An 18,696-nucleotide genomic window follows, 5' to 3' on the forward strand; every position below is an offset into this window, starting at 1 on the left:
CAGACGAGTCCATTCCAGTCCTCTCCCAACCCAGGAGCTCCCTCAAGGATATCTAGTCTCCTCAAAGCCCAGAATCCCCCGAGGAAAGCCCCATGAGAGAGGAGGCACTCCTCCCTTCCCCGCTAGTCCAAACCCAATTACTGTGTGCTTTAAGACTTGTGGACAGAGACATTCATTGTCCTGGTAAAACATCAGAATTCTCCCAAATGGCCATTGGTACCAAGCAAGCTAAGTGATGGTACATCCATACTATGTGGCACAGAAATATGTGTGACATGGGAAGATGTGCAGACTGTATTATGGAAAAAATAAGACAGGCTATAAAATAGTGTATATAGAATGAGCTCTTTTCCTCCTCTCTGCCCTTCAGTAGTTGTAAGCATGGGGTCTGAAGGAACTTCTCTATCACTAATTCTATCCATTGTCCCCTCAATGACAGTACATTCAAATACTGCTCAAACTTTTCCCCAGTCATGGAATATGGTACTCTCTTCTCTGTATCTAGCTTTGGAAATCATAGCCTTTTTCAAGATCTGACTCTTCCCCACACCTCCTCCTTAAAGCTTGCCTTTGCTTCTCCTGTCTAAAGGGGCTCCAGCCTTCAGAGACTCCCTCTCCTACTCCCTATCCTAAGAGCTCCTTTGAAAGGATCTTTCGAATCATGTACTTGTTGACTCAATTTTCAAGTATCAATATCTTCTTTTCCTATGTAAACTATATGCTTTTGAGGCCAGGAAATACACAGATGGTGAGCACTTTACCAGTGTTGACTGATTGATTTCAGGCCCCTGCAACACTTCAGACCACTTTCATGTAATTGAAACAGTACAGAACTTGGCTTTGATGCTGTATTGATGTATATGATGTCTTGATGCTGTACAGTATAACCCAGATTTAAAACTTCCATGTGCTATTGGTAAGGATGTGAACTGGATACAGCCCTTTGGACAGAAATTCATCTGTGTCTATTAAAAGATTAAATGTATACATTTTGACCTAGCCATTCCACTTATAGAGATGTGTCCTAGAGAAATATTCACAGATGTGTGTAGATATAAATAAGCCAGGATGTTTGCAATATTGTTTATGATCATAAACAAAAATAGAAAACCACATATATGTCCAAAAATGGGAGATAAAGCAAATTGCTCTACCAACAAGAGACAAAATACTAGGCAGTTTTAAAAAAGACTAGGTCCATGAGGGTGGTATGATTTGAGAGAATAGCACTAAAACATGTATATTACCATATGTGAAACAGATCGCCAGTCCAGGTTCGATGCATGAAACAGGGTGCTCAGGGCTGGTGCACTGGGATGACCCTGAGGGATGGGTTGGGGAGGGAGGTGGAAGGGGGGCTCAGGGTGGGGAACACGTGTACACCCGTGGCTGATTCATGTCAATGTATGGCAAAAACTACTACAATATTGTAAAGCAATGTCTCCAATTAAAATAAATAAATAAATTTTTAAAAATAAATAAAAAGACTAGGTCCAGATACATTGACATGGAAAGATGTTCAGGATACATTGTAAATTGTTCAAAGCAAATGCAAAACATTATAAAAGGATAAATTATTTTTTAAATGTGCATTTAAATGCATTTGTATGCATAAAAAATTTGTCTCGTTCACACCAAATTGCTAACAGGCAGTGTCCCTAGGAGTAGGATTTTAGGAAGAGAAACTTCCAATTTTTACTAAATGCATGTCCATACTGCTTTAAGGAGCTTTTCCCAATAACCATGAATACTTTTATACTGTTTAAAAGAAAACCTACCCTCTCAAAACAAGTTGAAAAACAAAACCAAAATAAACATAAGGCTACATTATATCCTCAAGAAGAGGCTAGTTACTAACATGCCTATTTGATTATGGGGCTGCTGGAACTTAGGTTCAAGCACAGAGCTGGGTCAGGCTGTCCTGTGGCTTTGCCTTGTTAGATGTTTTCAACCGTGCTTTTCTCTGCATATGGCTACAAGATGGTCAATTAGCCATGGCAGCTGAGGCTGCTGCTGCTGCTAAGTCGCTTCAATCGTGTCTGACTCTGTGCGACCCCATAGACGGTAGAGAGTGATAGAAAAGGACAGAGGAGCAGAGACGGTGCTGGCTCAGACCAGGGTGAGACTAAAGTCCCTCCCCAGGCCCTTGATGGCCACCCAGACCCCAGCAACCCAGCTGCCCCTCAGGAACCCTTCCTGACCTCTGAACTCTCATCCCCTACAACATACACGACTTCTTTCTAGTTATCACGGTTTGTGCTGTTCCATGCTTAGTTGCTCAGTCGTGTGTGACTCTTGGTGAGCCCATGGACTGTAGCCCACCAGGCTCCTCTGGATTCTCCAGGCAAGAATACTGGAGTGGGTTGCCATGCCCTCCTCAGGGGATCTTCCCAAGCCAGGGACTGAACCCAGGTCTCTCACATTGCCAGTGGATTCTTTACCAGCTGAGCTACCCAGAAAGCCCTTTCACCATTCAGCCCTAAATAATATTGCTGTGTTTTAGTCTTTCCTCATGAGAGCCTCAGGGACAAGCAGGACAACATTTTGGATCAATGAGGTGATCCTAGTCTTTGACCCCATCACGGGTCCTCTTCTTGTCTGAATGTTTGAGTAATATTTTCCTAGTCTTAAAGCTTCACAACAGACGGAGAATACAGACCTCTCTGGAAGGTACAGTCTGAGTCTGTGCTCAGCCACTGACACCTGACCAGGAAAGGATTCAGGGTGGATGGGGCAAGGGGATGGATACCCAAGCCTAGGGGAAGGCAGATAAAATGAAGCTGGGAGCAACGGGAGGGAGCCCTCCTCCACCTCACAGGGAGCGCAGGGGCTGGCCCATGCTCCAGGAACATGCCTTTGAAGCCAGAGAGCCAGATTCAGTGCGGATGCTTGCAGGGCTGTGCCACAAGGATGCCCGCAGGGCTGTGCCACAGAAGAGAGGCTGGTGGCGATGTCAGTGCTCAGTGCTCACAACTGAGGGATCAGAGCCCAGCATCTGAAGAGCGTTTACAAACACAGATGCCTAAGCCCTGCTCTACAGGCTTCCCAGGTGGCTCAGTGGTAAAGAATCCACCCGCCAGTGCAGGTTCAATCCGTGAGTCAGGAAGACCCCCTGGAGAAGGAAATACCAACCCATTCCAGTATTCTTGCCTGAAGAATCCCCACGGACAGAGGAGCCTGGTGGGCTACAGTCCATGGGGTCACAAGAGTCAGACGTGACTGAGCGACTTAGCACACAGCACCTGATGTTAAGATGGGATCGTGGTAAAATGCTACTGGTAAAGAACCCGCCTCCCAGTGCAGAAGACATTCAGAGATGTAGATTCAATCCCTGGGTTGGGAAGATCCCCTGGAGGAGGGTATGGCAACCCATTCCAGTATTCTTGCCTGGGAAATCTCATGGACAGAAGGGCCAGGCGGGCCACTGTCCATGGGGTGGCAAAAGAGCTGGACATGACTTAATGACTAAACAAAGCCCTTCTGCAAGTAACCAATAGGCCTGACCTGAGGGCTAAACGTCTGTAGTTCAAAGTGGCTTCCAGATGATGCAGATGCAGGGGCAGACTTGACTGTGGAGGGAGCATTGGTGTCCCCAGTCCAATGTCATCAGACGGGTGCTGGCAAGCCTGGGCCCACAAGTAGTCACCACCTTCAGATGCCATGTGACCTGAAACAACCGCTGGGTTTCCAGAGAGCTTACCTCTCCTGACCCTGGAGTATTAAGTCTTGGGTGAAAAAGAGCAAATTCCACAAGGAGGGAAGACGAGGACACAGGGCCGCACTGTAGCTGCCCCGGCTGTGCCGTGGCTCAGGGAGAGCCTGGGCTGTTCGTGCCCTTGTGCAACTTCTGAGCCATATCCTGGACTCTGAAACGAACTTTTTACAGGGACAAAACCAAGTGAAGAGATGAGGACAATTTCCAGACAAATAAAGCAGGCTCCAAATATGGCTATTACAGAATCAACCTCCTGGGGTAACCACCTGCAGCGCCAAGATTCACTGGCCATCTGCATTCAACTTCATCTTGTCTTTGGGATTCTGGAATGAAATGGGATAAAAAACAAATATCTTTAATAATGCCGCCCCCCAAAATAAATCCAATCCAGAAATTAACAGCTTTATTCAATTATAGGGGGAGAGAGATTGAGAGGGAGAGTAGAGCATTGATTGCTTCAGTTGCTTTTAATTTCTCTTAGAAATAATGTCTTTAATTGTTCAAACATCAAACATAGAATATTTTTTAAATGCATTTACAGGAGAGCCGCCAGCCTCTTCCCCGTGAAGAAGTAAATCAAATCCACCACGACTGCAAATGCATGGGGCTTCTGATTGGTAGAGGCGGCCTTTTCTCTCAGGTAAGAAAAAGGCTGGTCTTTACCTAACAGTTCAGGTAGGCATCTCCTACTGTCCCAATGCTGGTCCCTTTCCTTCACGCCTGTGAGAGGGGAACCCAGATCCACTTCGTCTAGGCTTCACTGCTCGGTGCTGTGTTTAGTCACTCAGTCGTGTCTGACTCTTTGTGACCCCATGGACTGTAGACCACCAGACTCCTCTGTCCATGGGATTCTCCAGGCAAAAACACTGGAGTGGATAGCCAAGCGGTCCTCCAAGGGATCTTCCCAAGCCAGGGACTGAACCCAGGTCTCCTACATTGCAGGCAGATTCTTTACCATCTGAGCCACCAGGGAAGCTCAGACTTTATAGCTCAGTTCAGTTCAGCTCAGTCGCTCAGTCGTGTCCGACTCTTTGCGACCCCATGAATTGCAGCACGCCAGGCCTCCCTGTCCATCACCAACTCCCGGAGTTCACTCAAACTCATGTCCATCGAGTCAGTGATGCCATCCAGCCATCCCATCCTCTGTTGTCCCCCACTCCTCCTGCCCCCAATCCCTCCCAGCATCAGAGTCTTTTCCAATGAGTCAACTCTTCTCATGAGGTGGCCAAAGTACTGGAGTTTCAGCTTTAGCATCATTCTTTCCAAAGAACACCCAGGACTGATCTCCTTTAGGATGGACTGGTTGGATCTCCTTGCAGTCCAAGGGATTCTCAAGTGTCTTCTCCAACACCACAGTTCAAAAGCATCAATTCTTTGGCGCTCAGCTTTCTTCACAGTCCAACTCTCAAATCCATACATGACTACTCAGATGTTTTCAAAAGAAAGGGACAGTTACGCCTTTAGGCCACTAGAGGGCGCCATGCTGAAGGTTTGGTTCCCGCGGTTCTGCGGGGAATGGACCCAGAGGACAGTCTAAGGTGGCCGAAAGGGGCTGCGCTGACAAACCAGAGGACTTACAGGATGGGTTATAACAGTGTCATAATGGTCATGCATAAATAGCTTGTCTCATGTATGAATTAGTTCTAACCTCTGTAAAAGCAATCCTAGTTGTTTTTAACTCAGTGCTGGACTCTAACCCTGTGAATCCCAGGTCTACCAAGCTTTAGTGGCCACTGTGGCCAGGAGCAATGTCACAATGCTGGCAGGCCCAGGTGACCCTGCGGAGGAGGTGAGGGACCACCCTGGCTGGGTCCCTGATGAAGAACTCAAAAGCAGCCACTCCCAGTGCCCTTTACCTTCAGGCTGGGACAGGCAGAGACCAAGCTCTCCCTGCCCCAAACTCCTGGCAAAGCCAAGCACAGCCCTGCAGTTCGGACCCTGGCATGGCCCTGCCGTGGGCAGGGGCTGCTACTGCTGTAAAGTGAGCTGCCCACTCCCTCTCTCACATCCCAGGACCCTCTCCAGGAATTAGCTCCAGGACAGAGATTTAAGATTTAGGGTCACGCCTGTTCCTCCCCTAAGTTGTGCTTGGCCTTTGGCCTCTTTCTTTCCCGTTTCAGACATGAGTCATCCTTCCTAGTCTCTCTGCTCCATTGCTGCCCCTCAGTCTATTTCAGCAAGCACTCTTGACCAATGCTTCTTAGAGAAAATGGAAGCTATTGGGCAAGGTCCCTGCAGACGCTCTTCTGTCTGGGAGCCAATTCCCACCTCCTTTCCTAAAGGTTAGGGAGAGCGACTCGTCCCTCCTGTTCAGATCTGGATCTGCCACCTCTGCTCTGGACCCTCCGCACTCCCTCCACTTAAGGAAACAAGTCTGGGTCCTCTTGTTTCTGTAGCTTTTCCTTAGCTTCCCATTAGCTTGTAAACAAAGAAACTGAAAGCTCTCCCAGCCCAACCCAAACCATAGCAAACAAAACCAGAGGAGCACTTTTGCTGGGAAAGGCTGAGGTTTGTCTAGTCCTGGTCCCAGATATTTTTCCATATGAATCAGACAGAGAAAATTAATGCTTCAAAATCCCAAGATGGGCTACTTATGAAGATAGGGAACAATTCATTGTTTACTTGCTTTGTTATTCCTTGGTTACCTGACACACACGTAAGTGCTAAGGAGCCACTGGTAGGCTGGATACAAAAGCTACAATGATAAATAAGATTTATCCTTGCCTCCATGGAGCTGGCAGAGGAGAAAGACATAAACAGAAAATTATAATACAATACAGGAAGCTTGCCGATAACCATGAAAAGGGATAGTATAGGAGGAAAGAGAAGGGACTCCTGGGTCAGCTTTTCTGGCTAGGCTGAGCCTTGCTGCTGCTGCTGCTGCTGCTAAGTTGCTTCAGTCGTGTCCGACTCTGTGCAGTCCCACAGAGGGCAGCCCACCAGGCTCCCCCGTCCCTGGGATTCTCCAGGCAAGAACACTGGAGTGGGTTGCCATTTCCTTCTCCAATGCATGAAAATGAAAAGTGAAAGTGAAGTCGCTCAGTCGTGTCCGACTCTTTGCAACCCCATGGACTGCAGCCCACCAGGCTCCTCCGTCCATGGGATTTTCCAGGCAAGAGTACTGGAGTGGGGTGCCATTGCCTTCTCCAGGCTGAGCCTTAAACAGTGATAAACTCTCAAAGCACACATAGGAACATGGCAGTGTGTGAAAAGCTACACACACAAACACACATACCATGGGGCTGGAGCAGGAGACGGGAGGCTGTGAGTGGTAAAGATGAGAATCTTATTACTTTTCAGACACTGTTCGAAAACTCTTTGCGTACATTGATTCATTTAATCCTCTCGACACACCTATGAAATAAGTATTATTATCCTTATTTTGGGTTTCCCTGGTGGCTCAGAGGTTAAAGCATCTGCCTGCAATGCGGGAGACCCAGGTTTGATCCCTGGGTCGGGACGATCCCCTGGAGAAGGAAATGGCAGCCCACTCCAGTATTCTTGCCTGGAGAATCCCATGGAGGAAGGAGCCTGGTAGGCTACAGTTCACGGGGTTGCAAAGAGTGGGACACGACTGAGCTACCTCACTTTCACTTTCCCTTTCATCCTTATTTTACAGATGAAGGAAAGGAGGCACAGAGAGGTTAAGTAAGTTGCCCAAGTTGCACAGCTAGGAAGGTGGCCAAGTCACACAGGATCCAGACTCAGGCAGCCTGATTTCTGAATCTGTCCTCTGAGGAAGGTGAAGCTGCGGGGACATGACTGGAGACAGGGAGTGCAGGTGGGGGCTGATGATTTTGTTTGATCTTGAACAGCAGCAGCAGCGATAGAGGAGAAACTGGGAGAGCGGCCGGGCAGGGAAACGCACAGGGCTTGGGTATGAAGGAAGGGGAGCGTCAAGGATGACTCTCCCGGGTCTAACTTGCTTTAGGGAGTGTGAGGATCAGTGCAGCTTCAGATTTGTTCCCTTTCCTTCTTAGACAAGTCTGTAGATCAGAGGAAAAATTAAGGCGAGGATCACAATTTGGAGGTCAGCAACGTAGAAGTGGGGAGTGGAGGAGATCTCCTGGGAAGGGAGTCTGGATGTGAAATGCAGAGAGGTGAGGAGAGACACGTGGGTCATGTCAGCATTTAAAGGGCAGGTGGAATAAGAGATACCCAGATGGAGACAAAACACTGGCAGAGAGGGGCTTCCCTGAGGGGCCAGTGCTGAGACTCTTCGCTCTCAGTGCAGGGGGCCTGCGTTCGATCCTTGGTCAGGGAACTAGATGCCACAACTAAGACCAGGCACAACGAAAGAAATAAATATGTAAACAACAACAACAACAGGCAGAGAGCTGTGAGGAGAGTGAGAGGTCATAGAAGCAAGAGTGGAGAGGTTTGGGAAGGGCGAGAGATTGGAATGCTAAATGCAGATGAGAAGACCAGGAAGGATAAGTAAGCGCTGGAATGTGCTCATTGGATTCTGCACTCAGCAAGTGACTAGTAGCTTTAGTTAGAGAGGAGTCAGAAGGCTGGTGGGACAGAAACCAGACTGTGCTGGGCTGAGATGTGAATAGAGGGAAGGCAGAGTGAAACCAGACTTTTTATTTATTAAGTATAACAAAAGGAAGGATAATGTTTGTATGGTAGCTAGAAGGGACCAGGAAGGTCAACACATTTTTATTTGTATCCAGTACTCTTGCCTGGCCCCTTCATGGGTCACTGCCTTGTCATGGCGAAGGGCTTGCGAACTCAGTGAAACTATTAGTCATGCCGTGCAGGGCCACCCAAGACAGACAGGTCATAGCAGAGCGTTCTGACAAAATGCGATCCACTGGAGGAGAGAATGGCAAATCACCCCAGGATACTTGCTGTGAGAACCTTATGAACTATATAAAAGGCCAAAAAGATATGACACCAGAAGATGAGTCCCCCAGGACTGACATTGTCCAATATGCTACTGGGGAAGCGTGTAGGTTCAGTGTTATGCGAACCAAGAACTTCCAGATGTCCAAACTGGGTTTAGAAAATGAAGAGGAACTAGAGATCAAATTGTCAACATTCACTGTATTATAGAGAAAGCAAGGGAATTTCAGAAAAATATCTATCTCTGTTTTATTGACTATGCTAAAGCCTTTGACTGTGTGGATCGTGACAAACTGTGGAAAGCTCTTAGAGAGATGGGAATACCAGACCATCCTGCCAGTCTCCTGTATGTGGGTCAAGAAGCAACAGTTAGAATCCTGTATGGAACAACTGCTTGTTTCAAGATTGAGAAAGGAGTACAACACAACTGTCTGTTGTTGTCCTGTTTATTTCATCTATACGCTGAGTACACCATGAGAAATGCTGGGCTGGATGAGTCACAAGCTGGAAATCAGAATAAGTGGGAGAAATACCAACAACCTCAGATATACAGATAATACCACTCTAATGTTAGAAAGCGAAGAGGAACTAAAGAACATCTTGATGAGGGTGAAGGAAGAGCGTGAAAGAGCCAACTTTAGACTAAATATTTTTTTAAAAAACTTAGATGGTGGCATTTGGCCTCATTCAGTTCAGTTCAGTCGCTCAGTCATGTCCGACTCTTTGCGACCCCATGAATCGCAGCACACCAGGCCTCCCTGTCCATCACCAACTCCCGGAGTTCACTCAGACTCACGTCCATCGAGTCAGTGATGCCATCCAGCCATCTCATCCTCTGTCGTCCCCTTCTCCTCTCATTACTGCATGGCAAATAGAAAGGGAAAAGGTGGAAGTAGTGACAGATTTCCTCTTTTTTCGACTCCAAAATCGCAGAGAACAGTGACTGCAGCCATGAAATCAGAAAACGATTGCTTCTTGGCAGGAAAGTGATGACAAACCCTAGTGTGTTGAGAGACATTACTCTGTCAACAAAGGTCCCTATAGTCAAGGCTATGGTCTTTCCAGTGGTCACATACCGTTGTGAGAGCTGGACCATAAAGAAGGCAGAATGCCAAAGAATTGATGCCTTCAAACTGTGGTGCTGGCTCCTGAAAATCCCTTGACAACAAAGAGATCAAACTAGTCGCTCTTAAGGGAGATCATTCCTGAATATTCACTGGAAGGTCTGATGCTAAATCTGAAGCTCCAGTATTTTGGTCATCTGATTTGAACAGATGACTCATTGGAAAAATCCCTATTGTTGGGAAGGAGAAGGGCATCAGAGGGTGAGATGGCTGGACGGCATCACTGATGCAATGAACTTGAACTTGGGCAGACTCTGGCAGATGGTGAGCGACAGGGAGGCCTGGCGTGCTGCAGTCCACGGGGTTGCAAACAGTCAGACACAACTGGGCAACTGAACTGAACAACAACAACAGCTCTTACCTGGAGAATCCCATGGATAGGGGAACCTGGCAGGCTACAGTCCATAGGGGCGCAAACAGCCAGACACGACTGAAAAGACTTGCGTGCATGTGTGGCTTGGATTTGATTTACAAGAGCTTTAAGCTTTATTATAGGCTGAGGGGAAGTTGAGGAGGAGGTGAAGATGCAAGTGAATGCAGAGATGTTTCCTGGAGGGAAGGTGAATGGCATTTCATGGGCCAAAGGCACAGGTGGAAAATTTGGAGTCAAATACTAGAGACAGCTCATTCTCTGAACCTTCAGGCAAGCATATAAGAATGCATGTGGGAGCGAGCAGATTTACAGAGCGTTCTTGCCTGACAGCCTCTGAGAAGCATGAGGCAAGACTGTCTGTGGAATAGAGTGAGAGGTGTAGGAGTTGAGCCAGGGATAACAGAGGGCCTGAACATTTAGGGCACCAGCAGAAGCAGCACTCTGCTTTCCTTGGTTTGTCGGTCCACCAGCGGCTTGAGTTTCTTTACCGCTTCTCAGCTGTCTGTTGGAGCAAAGTTCTGTGATAGCTCTGATCGGGGCTGGGACTTTGCTGTGTGAGTACAGCAGCAGAAGGGCAGAAAGGGGCAGGTGAGAGAGTGGTTTATATCCTCAACCCTGTGCTCTGAGCTGGGTCGGAAGGGGAGGCGGAGATCTAAGCTGAGTGAGAGGTGCACAGATCATGGAGGCATGAGGAGACTGCTGAAGTTTCCATGAGAAAGGCAGAGGCAGTGGGGATCAGAAATTGAAGAATTCCTGGTGAAGATGAGGCTTGTGGGGCTGGCCTGGGATGTGCGGGAAAGCGAAGGAGGATCGTAGATGAAGTTTCTGGAAAATGTGGCAATCAAGAAATGGGACTTCCCTGGTGGTCCAGGGGTTAAGACGCCATGCTCCTAATGCAGGGGCCTCAGGTTCAATTCCTGGTCAAGGAACTAGATCCTACATGCTGCAACTAAGATCCAGCACAGCCAAATAAGTAAAAATTTTTTAAAAGAAATGGAGATGCTAGTTTGTTGGGTTGTACACAGGGAGGCAGAAGTCAACCTCAGTGGTGGCAGAATTGGAGGGTGGATAGAGGCCTAAGACCTCAGTGGAGGTGGTGCAAGGACCAGGAGGTCAGCAGATGACAAAAATGAAAAGAGGCAGAGAAGATGGTACCAGAATTGTTGAGACTAGAGGATGATTGGCCTGGATACAGCACTGGATCAGGAGGAGACCAACCCTTGAGGGAAATACAAGGAATGTTATGAAAGCAAGATGTTGGATTCCCAGTCTAGTGCATCTCCTTGAAATCATAGTTCATTCTATGGTGACCCTTTCCTCTATTTTCCCTTTGTCTCCTCAGACTTTCCGCATTGCGCCCTCAATGTGCATCACTAAACCAGAAGCTGATTTTGCGGTGGAAGTGTTTCGCTCTGCCTTAATTCAACACATGGAGAGAAAAGCTAAATAAAAATTTTAAGAACAAAAACACCACAAGCCTCAAGAACTCCCCACTTATGTTCAAGAGAAATTCCGAAACCACTGGTCTTGGTTGTCGATGGTTGACTGCCTACCAGCCATGTTTGTTAGCAGAGTCCCTGTTATCCCCTATTACCTTGAAAAAGCTATCCTTCAGGAAAGGATCTGACTCCCTAGCTCAGAGAATAAATCCTAATTAATCTGGGTTAATTATGGTAACTTGACTCCCCTCTGAGATGAATGTTTATACCTGATGTGTGACATGATTCCTCCAGGAAAATCTTCTGGTGGAGGCGCCTTCAGGGAAATGTTTCTTCATCCTCTGCTCTTCATCTTCAGAAAAGATGTCTTCTTCTTGTACCAGAGCATCAGATGTCAGGGTAGGATGGCTCCAACCACACGGCCACTTTGCAGCCTTGAGGACAGAGCTTATTTGCTGAGGTCGAAAGGTAGAGAGAAGCTGAGTTCTTAGTGACGTCAACAGGCCGCTGACTTGCCCTGTCCTGGAGCCACCTTACCTTCGGGCTTCTTATTATATGAGAAAATAAATCCAATAGATACACAAGTCTTTTTGATTTTTCTCTTATTACAATCATAAGCATCCTGAGAAATGAGGCAGAAAATACCCCACGTAGATAACTGTCCTGTCCTTTGACTCCCTTAAAATGTCTATCAGAGTCTTCTTTGTCTCCGCTGCTGTCATCTTACCCTAGACTAAATTCCCATTACTCCTATTTTTTTAATACTATGTCTGAAATTATTTATAACGAGACTTGTCGCAGTCACACATATTTTTATAGATTCTTTTTTAAATATTCATTTCCACTGTGGTTGATCACAGGATATTGAATATAGATAGTTCCCTGTGTTATACAATAGGACGTTGTTGTTTATCCACTCTAAATGTAATAGTTTACATCTACCAACCCCCAAACTCCTAGTCCATCCCTCTCCCTTCCTGGTTCCCCTTTGGCAACCACAAGTCTCTTTATATGTCTAGGAGTCTGCTTTCATTTTGTAGATTCCTATTAAAATAGTCTCCAAGAAGTTCCCAAACTTTATCATCATTAGAATGCACATTCATAGCACTTCTTTTCCATACATGTACACCAGTTGTCTTAAAATTGACTTAATAGGACTTCCCTGGTGGCTCAGTGGTGAAGAATCCGCCTGCCAATGCTGGAGACACTGTTTGAAGATCCCACATGCTGCGGAGCAACTGAGCCCATGTAGCACAACTATCCATCCTGTGCTCTAGAGCCTGGGAGCCACACTCCTGAAGCCCAAGCACCCTAGAGCCTGTACTCCGCGACAAGAGCAGCCACCGCAATGAGAAGCCTGCGCAACGCAGCCAGAGAGCAGCCCCTGCTTGTCGCAACTGGAGAAAAGCCTGGGCCGCGATGAAGACCCAGTACAGCCAAAAACGAATACATTTTGTCAATTACTTTTTATAAAACATGCTGGCCAGCTGAGACCCTCTCCTTAACACAATCAGAAGAAGATCCATAAAACTGAATGGGAAGTCACTTTCTCAGCCAGTCATTCAGTTTGTTTGAGCTGCGTCCCAGTGTGAAGCGCCGTCCTAATGGTCTACCCCTGAAGTGTTTGTTCCACTGAGAGATGCTGCCCCTCACTGCCAGGCTTGTCTCCCTCAGGCACTGACTTAAAAATGGGCTTCCCTTGCACAAAACCTTCCAGTGGCTCCGCACATTCCTTTAGATAAGATTAAAACTTCTGTAACAAGGAGCTCAATGCCTTCTCATAGCCAGTACCCAAACAGAGCAAACACTTCAGAAATGCTCTTTGGGCACAATGGAAAGATGATTGGATTATGGGCCAAATAACCTGAATTCTAAACTCAGTTCTCCCATGAATTGGCTATAGATGACCTTGGCAAAGACTTCTCACCTCTTTTTGACCCCCTTTTCCCAGGCATATCAGTACTTGCCCTTCCTACTTCCTAAGTTGTCCTGGGAATCAAGTAAGCTAACAGATGTAAAAGTACTTGCAAACTAATGGACCAAGCAAATAGCAATTTCTTCTTCCAAGCTACATTCCCTTTCTCTCCTTCACAATAAAATGCCCTAAGAGGAGGTTTTTTTGCTCCATTGTACTTCCTTGCCTCCTGTCATGCCTCAATAACTAGGACCTCATTCTGGCCTCTTGTTTTTGGGCAGCTGCCTTCTCTAAAGGCCACTAGTGACTTTCGTATGGCCCAAATCTCCTTATGGCCAAAATGCTTCCTTTGAATGTTCTTTCTAAGCAACTGCTGCTTCTTGAACTTGTTTCCTTAGATTCTGATTGTGGTCCTTCTATCTCAGATGCCACCTTCTCAGTCTCCCTGGCAACTTCTCCACTACAGGGTTCTGTCCTGGGCCATTTCTTCCTTGCTAGACTCTCTCCCTATCAGCAACCTCATCTACTTGGGAAATTTCCCCTAACTTGACTATACTGATGACTTGCAAATATTCATCCTGTAGACTCAACCTGTTTGAAAGTGAAAGGGAAAGCCATGGGCTGTAGCCTGCTGGCTCCTCTCTCCATGGAATTCTCCATGGAAGAATACTGGAATGGGTAGCCCTTCCCTTCTCCAGAGGATCTTCGCAGCCCAGGGGTCCAACTGGTGTCTCCTGCACTGGCGGGTGGATTGTTTACCAGGTGAGCCTCAATTCCAAGATTTTAGCTGTCTAGACACTTTCATTTGGATGTCTCCAGGACACTTCAAACTTAACATTTCTAACACAAAACACTAAATTTCTCTCCTACAGTGAATTTCTTCTTGATTAATGAAACTTTTGTCTCAGGCGCATCATTTAGGGCATTATTTTTATCCAAGTTATCTTTTTGCCTTTCACATTGAGACAAGTTGTGACCTGGGACCCTCTGCAGCAGTGCTGCAATGCTTGCACTGGACACATCTCTCCTCAAGCAACAAAATACAAAGAAATTATATGGGACTAAAAACAACTGCAAGCTTACACAGTTGGGGCAAATTCTGGACAAAAGATAGAAAAAGGCCAAAAAGCCCAACTGCCACTTTTGAAGAGCCTGGAGCAAAAGCAGTCTACTGTGCATGCCCCTTGTACACAATACCACCTAATGGGTGAGCAGACCACCTAAGCCACCCCTAGACACACTACTACCCTTATCCCATATAAGGAATAATCTCACTCCCACCTCAGGGAGCAAGCTAGCAAGGGTTGTTTGCTCTCTCACTCCCCTCTGCTGCAGCAGGGGCCCCATTAAAGACTTGCCTGAATTTCTTGTCTGGCCTCTGATCACTTTCTATTGATTAAGGAAGCCAAGAATCCTCCTTGGTAACAATATAATAACTCTCATAAATACTTTCTTCAATGTAAGTTTTCCGATATGGCCCATTTATACAAAAACTGCCTTAATTTGGGTCATCATCCTCTCTCCTGAATGGTTTCAACTCTACCTCCTAACTGATATTCTGGACTCCTTCCCAATCTGTTGTCTACATTGATTCAAAGTCAGTTAATTAAAGGACAAATATGATTGCATCTCTCATCTTATGAAGGCTTTGAGGGCTCCTTATTGCCCATGGAACAAAGTCCAAATTCCAACTATCATGGCAGTTTTCCCCTAAGTTTTCAAGCTTTCACAGTTTGTCCCCTAAGTTTTCAAGCTGCCTTTTTTCTTTCCATGTCATGCATATTGTTGCTTTGCATCTATAGTTCACTCTACTTGGAACATTCTTCTGGTCTTCTTTGTCAGTGAAAATTAAGGGATCAGGGAGACTGCACAAGAAAGACAACATTTCCTTCTGTGTTCTTCTTCAAAGCATTCCCATTTCCGATATTTCTTTTCTTTCCAGATAAAGGGGAAAACAATGAAAATAATGTTTATATCAACCATTTAGAAATTTAATAAAATATGAAGAGAAAAAAATAAAACACATTTAAAACAAAATGCAAATTAAAAAAAATTTTTTTCATGCTTAGGCCAAAATCCCTGCCATGCAGGACACCCTGTCTTGGAAGAAGGGGCCTGAGGGATTTAATTCATAGAACATATTCCTGTAGCTTCCTAAATCCCACAGGATCTTGTGTACATCTAGGACTATACCTCGATAGTCTCCCACCTCTTGGAGTCCTTGTAGAGGAAAGGCAGAAATGGAATTCTGAACCCTAGCCTGGTCCTAGGCCTCATTTACTGACTATGAAGTCTGCATGAGCCTATCCAAGTGCTTTGGTCAGGATAAACGGCTCCTGTTTCTTGAAGAGCATTTGGTGATTAAGATGTGTGAGCTGTCAGAAGCACTGCGCAGGAAGGGCAAGCATTGTGTCCTTAGAGCAAGTCTTCATTTCTTTCACTGGTTTATGCACATGATGGATTCCTAATTCTTTCCATCTGGAGCCATGGGTAGGAGTTTAGCACCATCATTTCTTGCCCTTCCATTTTCTGCTCTACCCACAGGAGGTGGGATGTAAGCCAGCTTACATAAGGCAAGAAATCCGCATGCTTGCCAACTCTTTTCTATTTCCTTTCTTATTGAAAGTGCCTAAAGAGAAGGTAATGAACGCTCAGCTGAAGTAAACTTTTTTCCTCCACAAGGAACATATTGACAGTTAATCATGTGATGAGAATGTAATATTAAAATGTTGTCAGCTGTTTCAAACCCTTGAAATGACAATCCCCTCAGGAGGGAGTAATTAGAAAAAGAAAAACCATGAAGCTTTGATTATACCATTAATAATAATAATTTTAAAGAGATGTAAAATAACACTGATAAACTAGTAATACAGCAATAAACTATGGTCTTCTTTGTGTTTCAATGCTCCATCTTTTACATCAAAGTAGTTTTAACTTTCCAGTAATTCAAAATAACCTCCTAAGGTGTCTGTAATCTCTGGGAGGATTTGATGCTTCTTCCACCTTTAGATCCCACTTAAATCATCAGCATTGGCCACTTCATCACCACTTCATGGTCATGTTTCGAAAGTAGGTTTGAAGTTTCCAGGCCCTGTAGCAGCACATTGCTCTGGTTACTTTAAAGCTGAAGCCACATTTCCAACTAAGGGATGAACAGTAAACGTGGCACAGCTTTGCCCATTAAAACCAGGCACAGTCGTAGAACACAGCACCACAAATTATCTCAGCAAAAACGAAAGGGCCACCTAACTCACTCAGTAAGAGTGAAGACACAGAACCAAAGGCCCAGTTATGCCAACCCCTTTGGGTTTAGTTCAGATAAAGGTAGGCCAATCTGGTCTGACCGGTGACAGATGTAAGGAGTGTTGGCAGAACTGGCAACGTTGTGCTAGTAATCCAGGATGGAGAACATAGAGATGTCAAGAACGTGATTTCATCAAGAACTGGTTGGGGAGGGTCCTTGCAGACAGCAAGCAATGAGAACACAAACTTCTAATTAGATGAGACAAAATGGTGTGACCGAGGGAGACTGCTCATGTTCTCCATGTGTTCTGTCTTGGGCAAATTAAACTCTCTGAGCTGAAGTTTCCTTGGTCCAAAAAAAGAGGATAGTATAATATAGGCACATGGGACCTTTGGGAGGATTTAAATAAGCAAATACACTGGCAGCTGCTCAGTGAATATTAACTCTTTAGCGTCCCTTTCCTTTCGACACAGAACTTGCTTCGTTGCACTCGGCTCTCACCATCTGAGAAAGATGTCAAAGCCTGTGGAGACATCTTACCTCTTAACCAGACTCTAAACTGGTGACCTCATCTTCTCCATCCTCATATACATCAGGCCTAACGCAGCGCCCCTTACAGAAAGGCAAAAACCAACACCTGAGGTGCTGTGTGCATTTTAGCAACAGATGCTACAGTTACCAACAGCCTAAGGCAGCAATTAGCTTATCTGAAATAAACATTTAGCCATCTGATAGGGGCTTGTATGTGTGTATTCAGAAATGTAAATTATATATATTGATGCTGCTGCCAAGTCACTTCAGTCGTGTCCAACTCTGTGTGACCCCATAGATGGCAACCCACCAGGCTCCGCCGTCTCTGGGATTCTCCAGGCAAGAACACTGGAGTGGGTTGCCATTTCCTTCTCCAATATATATTGGTAAATATATAATATTTAGAAATGTATATACGAATAGGAGCAAATAATATATAAAGAAATCTCTATTTAGAAAGATATATATATATACACACACACTTAGATCTTGGTAATAAAGCACCAGAGGTAACTTTAGAAAGAAAAAGAAGCCTCGCTTGGATGAATTGTGAAGCTGTACTATCCACAGGCTTCCCTGGAGGCTCAGATGGTGAAGAATCTGCCTGCAATGTTGGAGACTCGTGTTTGATCCCTGGATCAGGAAGATCCCCTGGAGAAGGGACTGGCTGCCTACTCCAATATTCTTACCTGGAGAATCCCATCAACAGAGGAGCCTGGCAGGCTATAGTCCATAGGGTCACAAAGAGTCAGACATGACTGAAGTGACTGAACACAGTATCTGCAGGAGGAATCTAGAGGGTTCTTGGGCATCTCGTATTCATTTTCCAAGGGGACTGCAATTCTCTGTACTCTGCTTAGGCCCCTAGTTCACACCCCTGCCCTTCTCATTCTCAGTAAGTGTTGGTCCTTTATCAGAAAAACACTGAAATTATCCAGCAAGAATTCCGATCACATCACTCTCCTGCTTAATACCTACAGTCTAATGTCCTCCCACTAGTCTGTCCCTGGCTGGAGTCCAGGCCTGGTGGCCCTGCACCTTTCCCTGACTTCTGCATGCCTGTTTTCCCCTGACAATGCCCCCGAGCCGATCCCGACCCAGGGCTGCTTCACCATGCTCTCTCTGCCTGGAGCCCTCAGGCTTTTTCACCAGCTACCTCTTCCTCAGCCTTCACAGAGCCAGTCACATTCACAGTCAGGCTATTTTACACAAAACCTACACCTCTGCTGCTGCTAAGTCGCTTCAGTCGTTTCCGACTCTGTGCGTGCGACCCCATAGACAGCAGCCCACCAGGATCCCCCGTCCCTGGGATTCTCCAGGCAAGAACACTGGAGTGGGTTGACATTTCCTTCTCCAATGCATGAAAGTGAGAAGTGAAAGTGCAATCGCTCAGCCGTTTCTGACTCTTAGCGACTCCATGGACTACCTACCAGGCTCCTCCATCCATGTGATTTTCCAGGCAAGAGTACTGGAGTGGGGTGCCATTGTCTTCTCTACACAGATCTAT

The 18,696-nt window shown here is 46.0% G+C and overlaps 1 protein-coding gene across 5 annotated transcripts in view; it reads left to right on the forward strand.

The window, feature by feature from the left end:
- AGXT2 (alanine--glyoxylate aminotransferase 2) overlaps positions 1 to 12,083 on the forward strand; it is a 43,852-nt gene extending 31,769 nt beyond the window's left edge. For all 5 annotated transcript variants that reach the window (XM_069555936.1, XM_069555938.1, XM_069555937.1 and 2 more), the window contains 2 exons: positions 4,257 to 4,355; positions 11,403 to 12,083. In XM_069555936.1, the coding sequence (XP_069412037.1) occupies positions 4,257 to 4,355; positions 11,403 to 11,510 (207 nt within the window). In that variant the 3' untranslated portion in view covers positions 11,511 to 12,083. The remainder of the gene's footprint in view (positions 1 to 4,256; positions 4,356 to 11,402) is intronic.
- Positions 12,084 to 18,696: the final 6,613 nt, after the last annotated feature.

This window comes from Ovis canadensis, chromosome 16 (assembly GCF_042477335.2).
Source record: "Ovis canadensis isolate MfBH-ARS-UI-01 breed Bighorn chromosome 16, ARS-UI_OviCan_v2, whole genome shotgun sequence".
Classification (NCBI taxonomy): domain Eukaryota; kingdom Metazoa; phylum Chordata; class Mammalia; order Artiodactyla; family Bovidae; genus Ovis; species Ovis canadensis.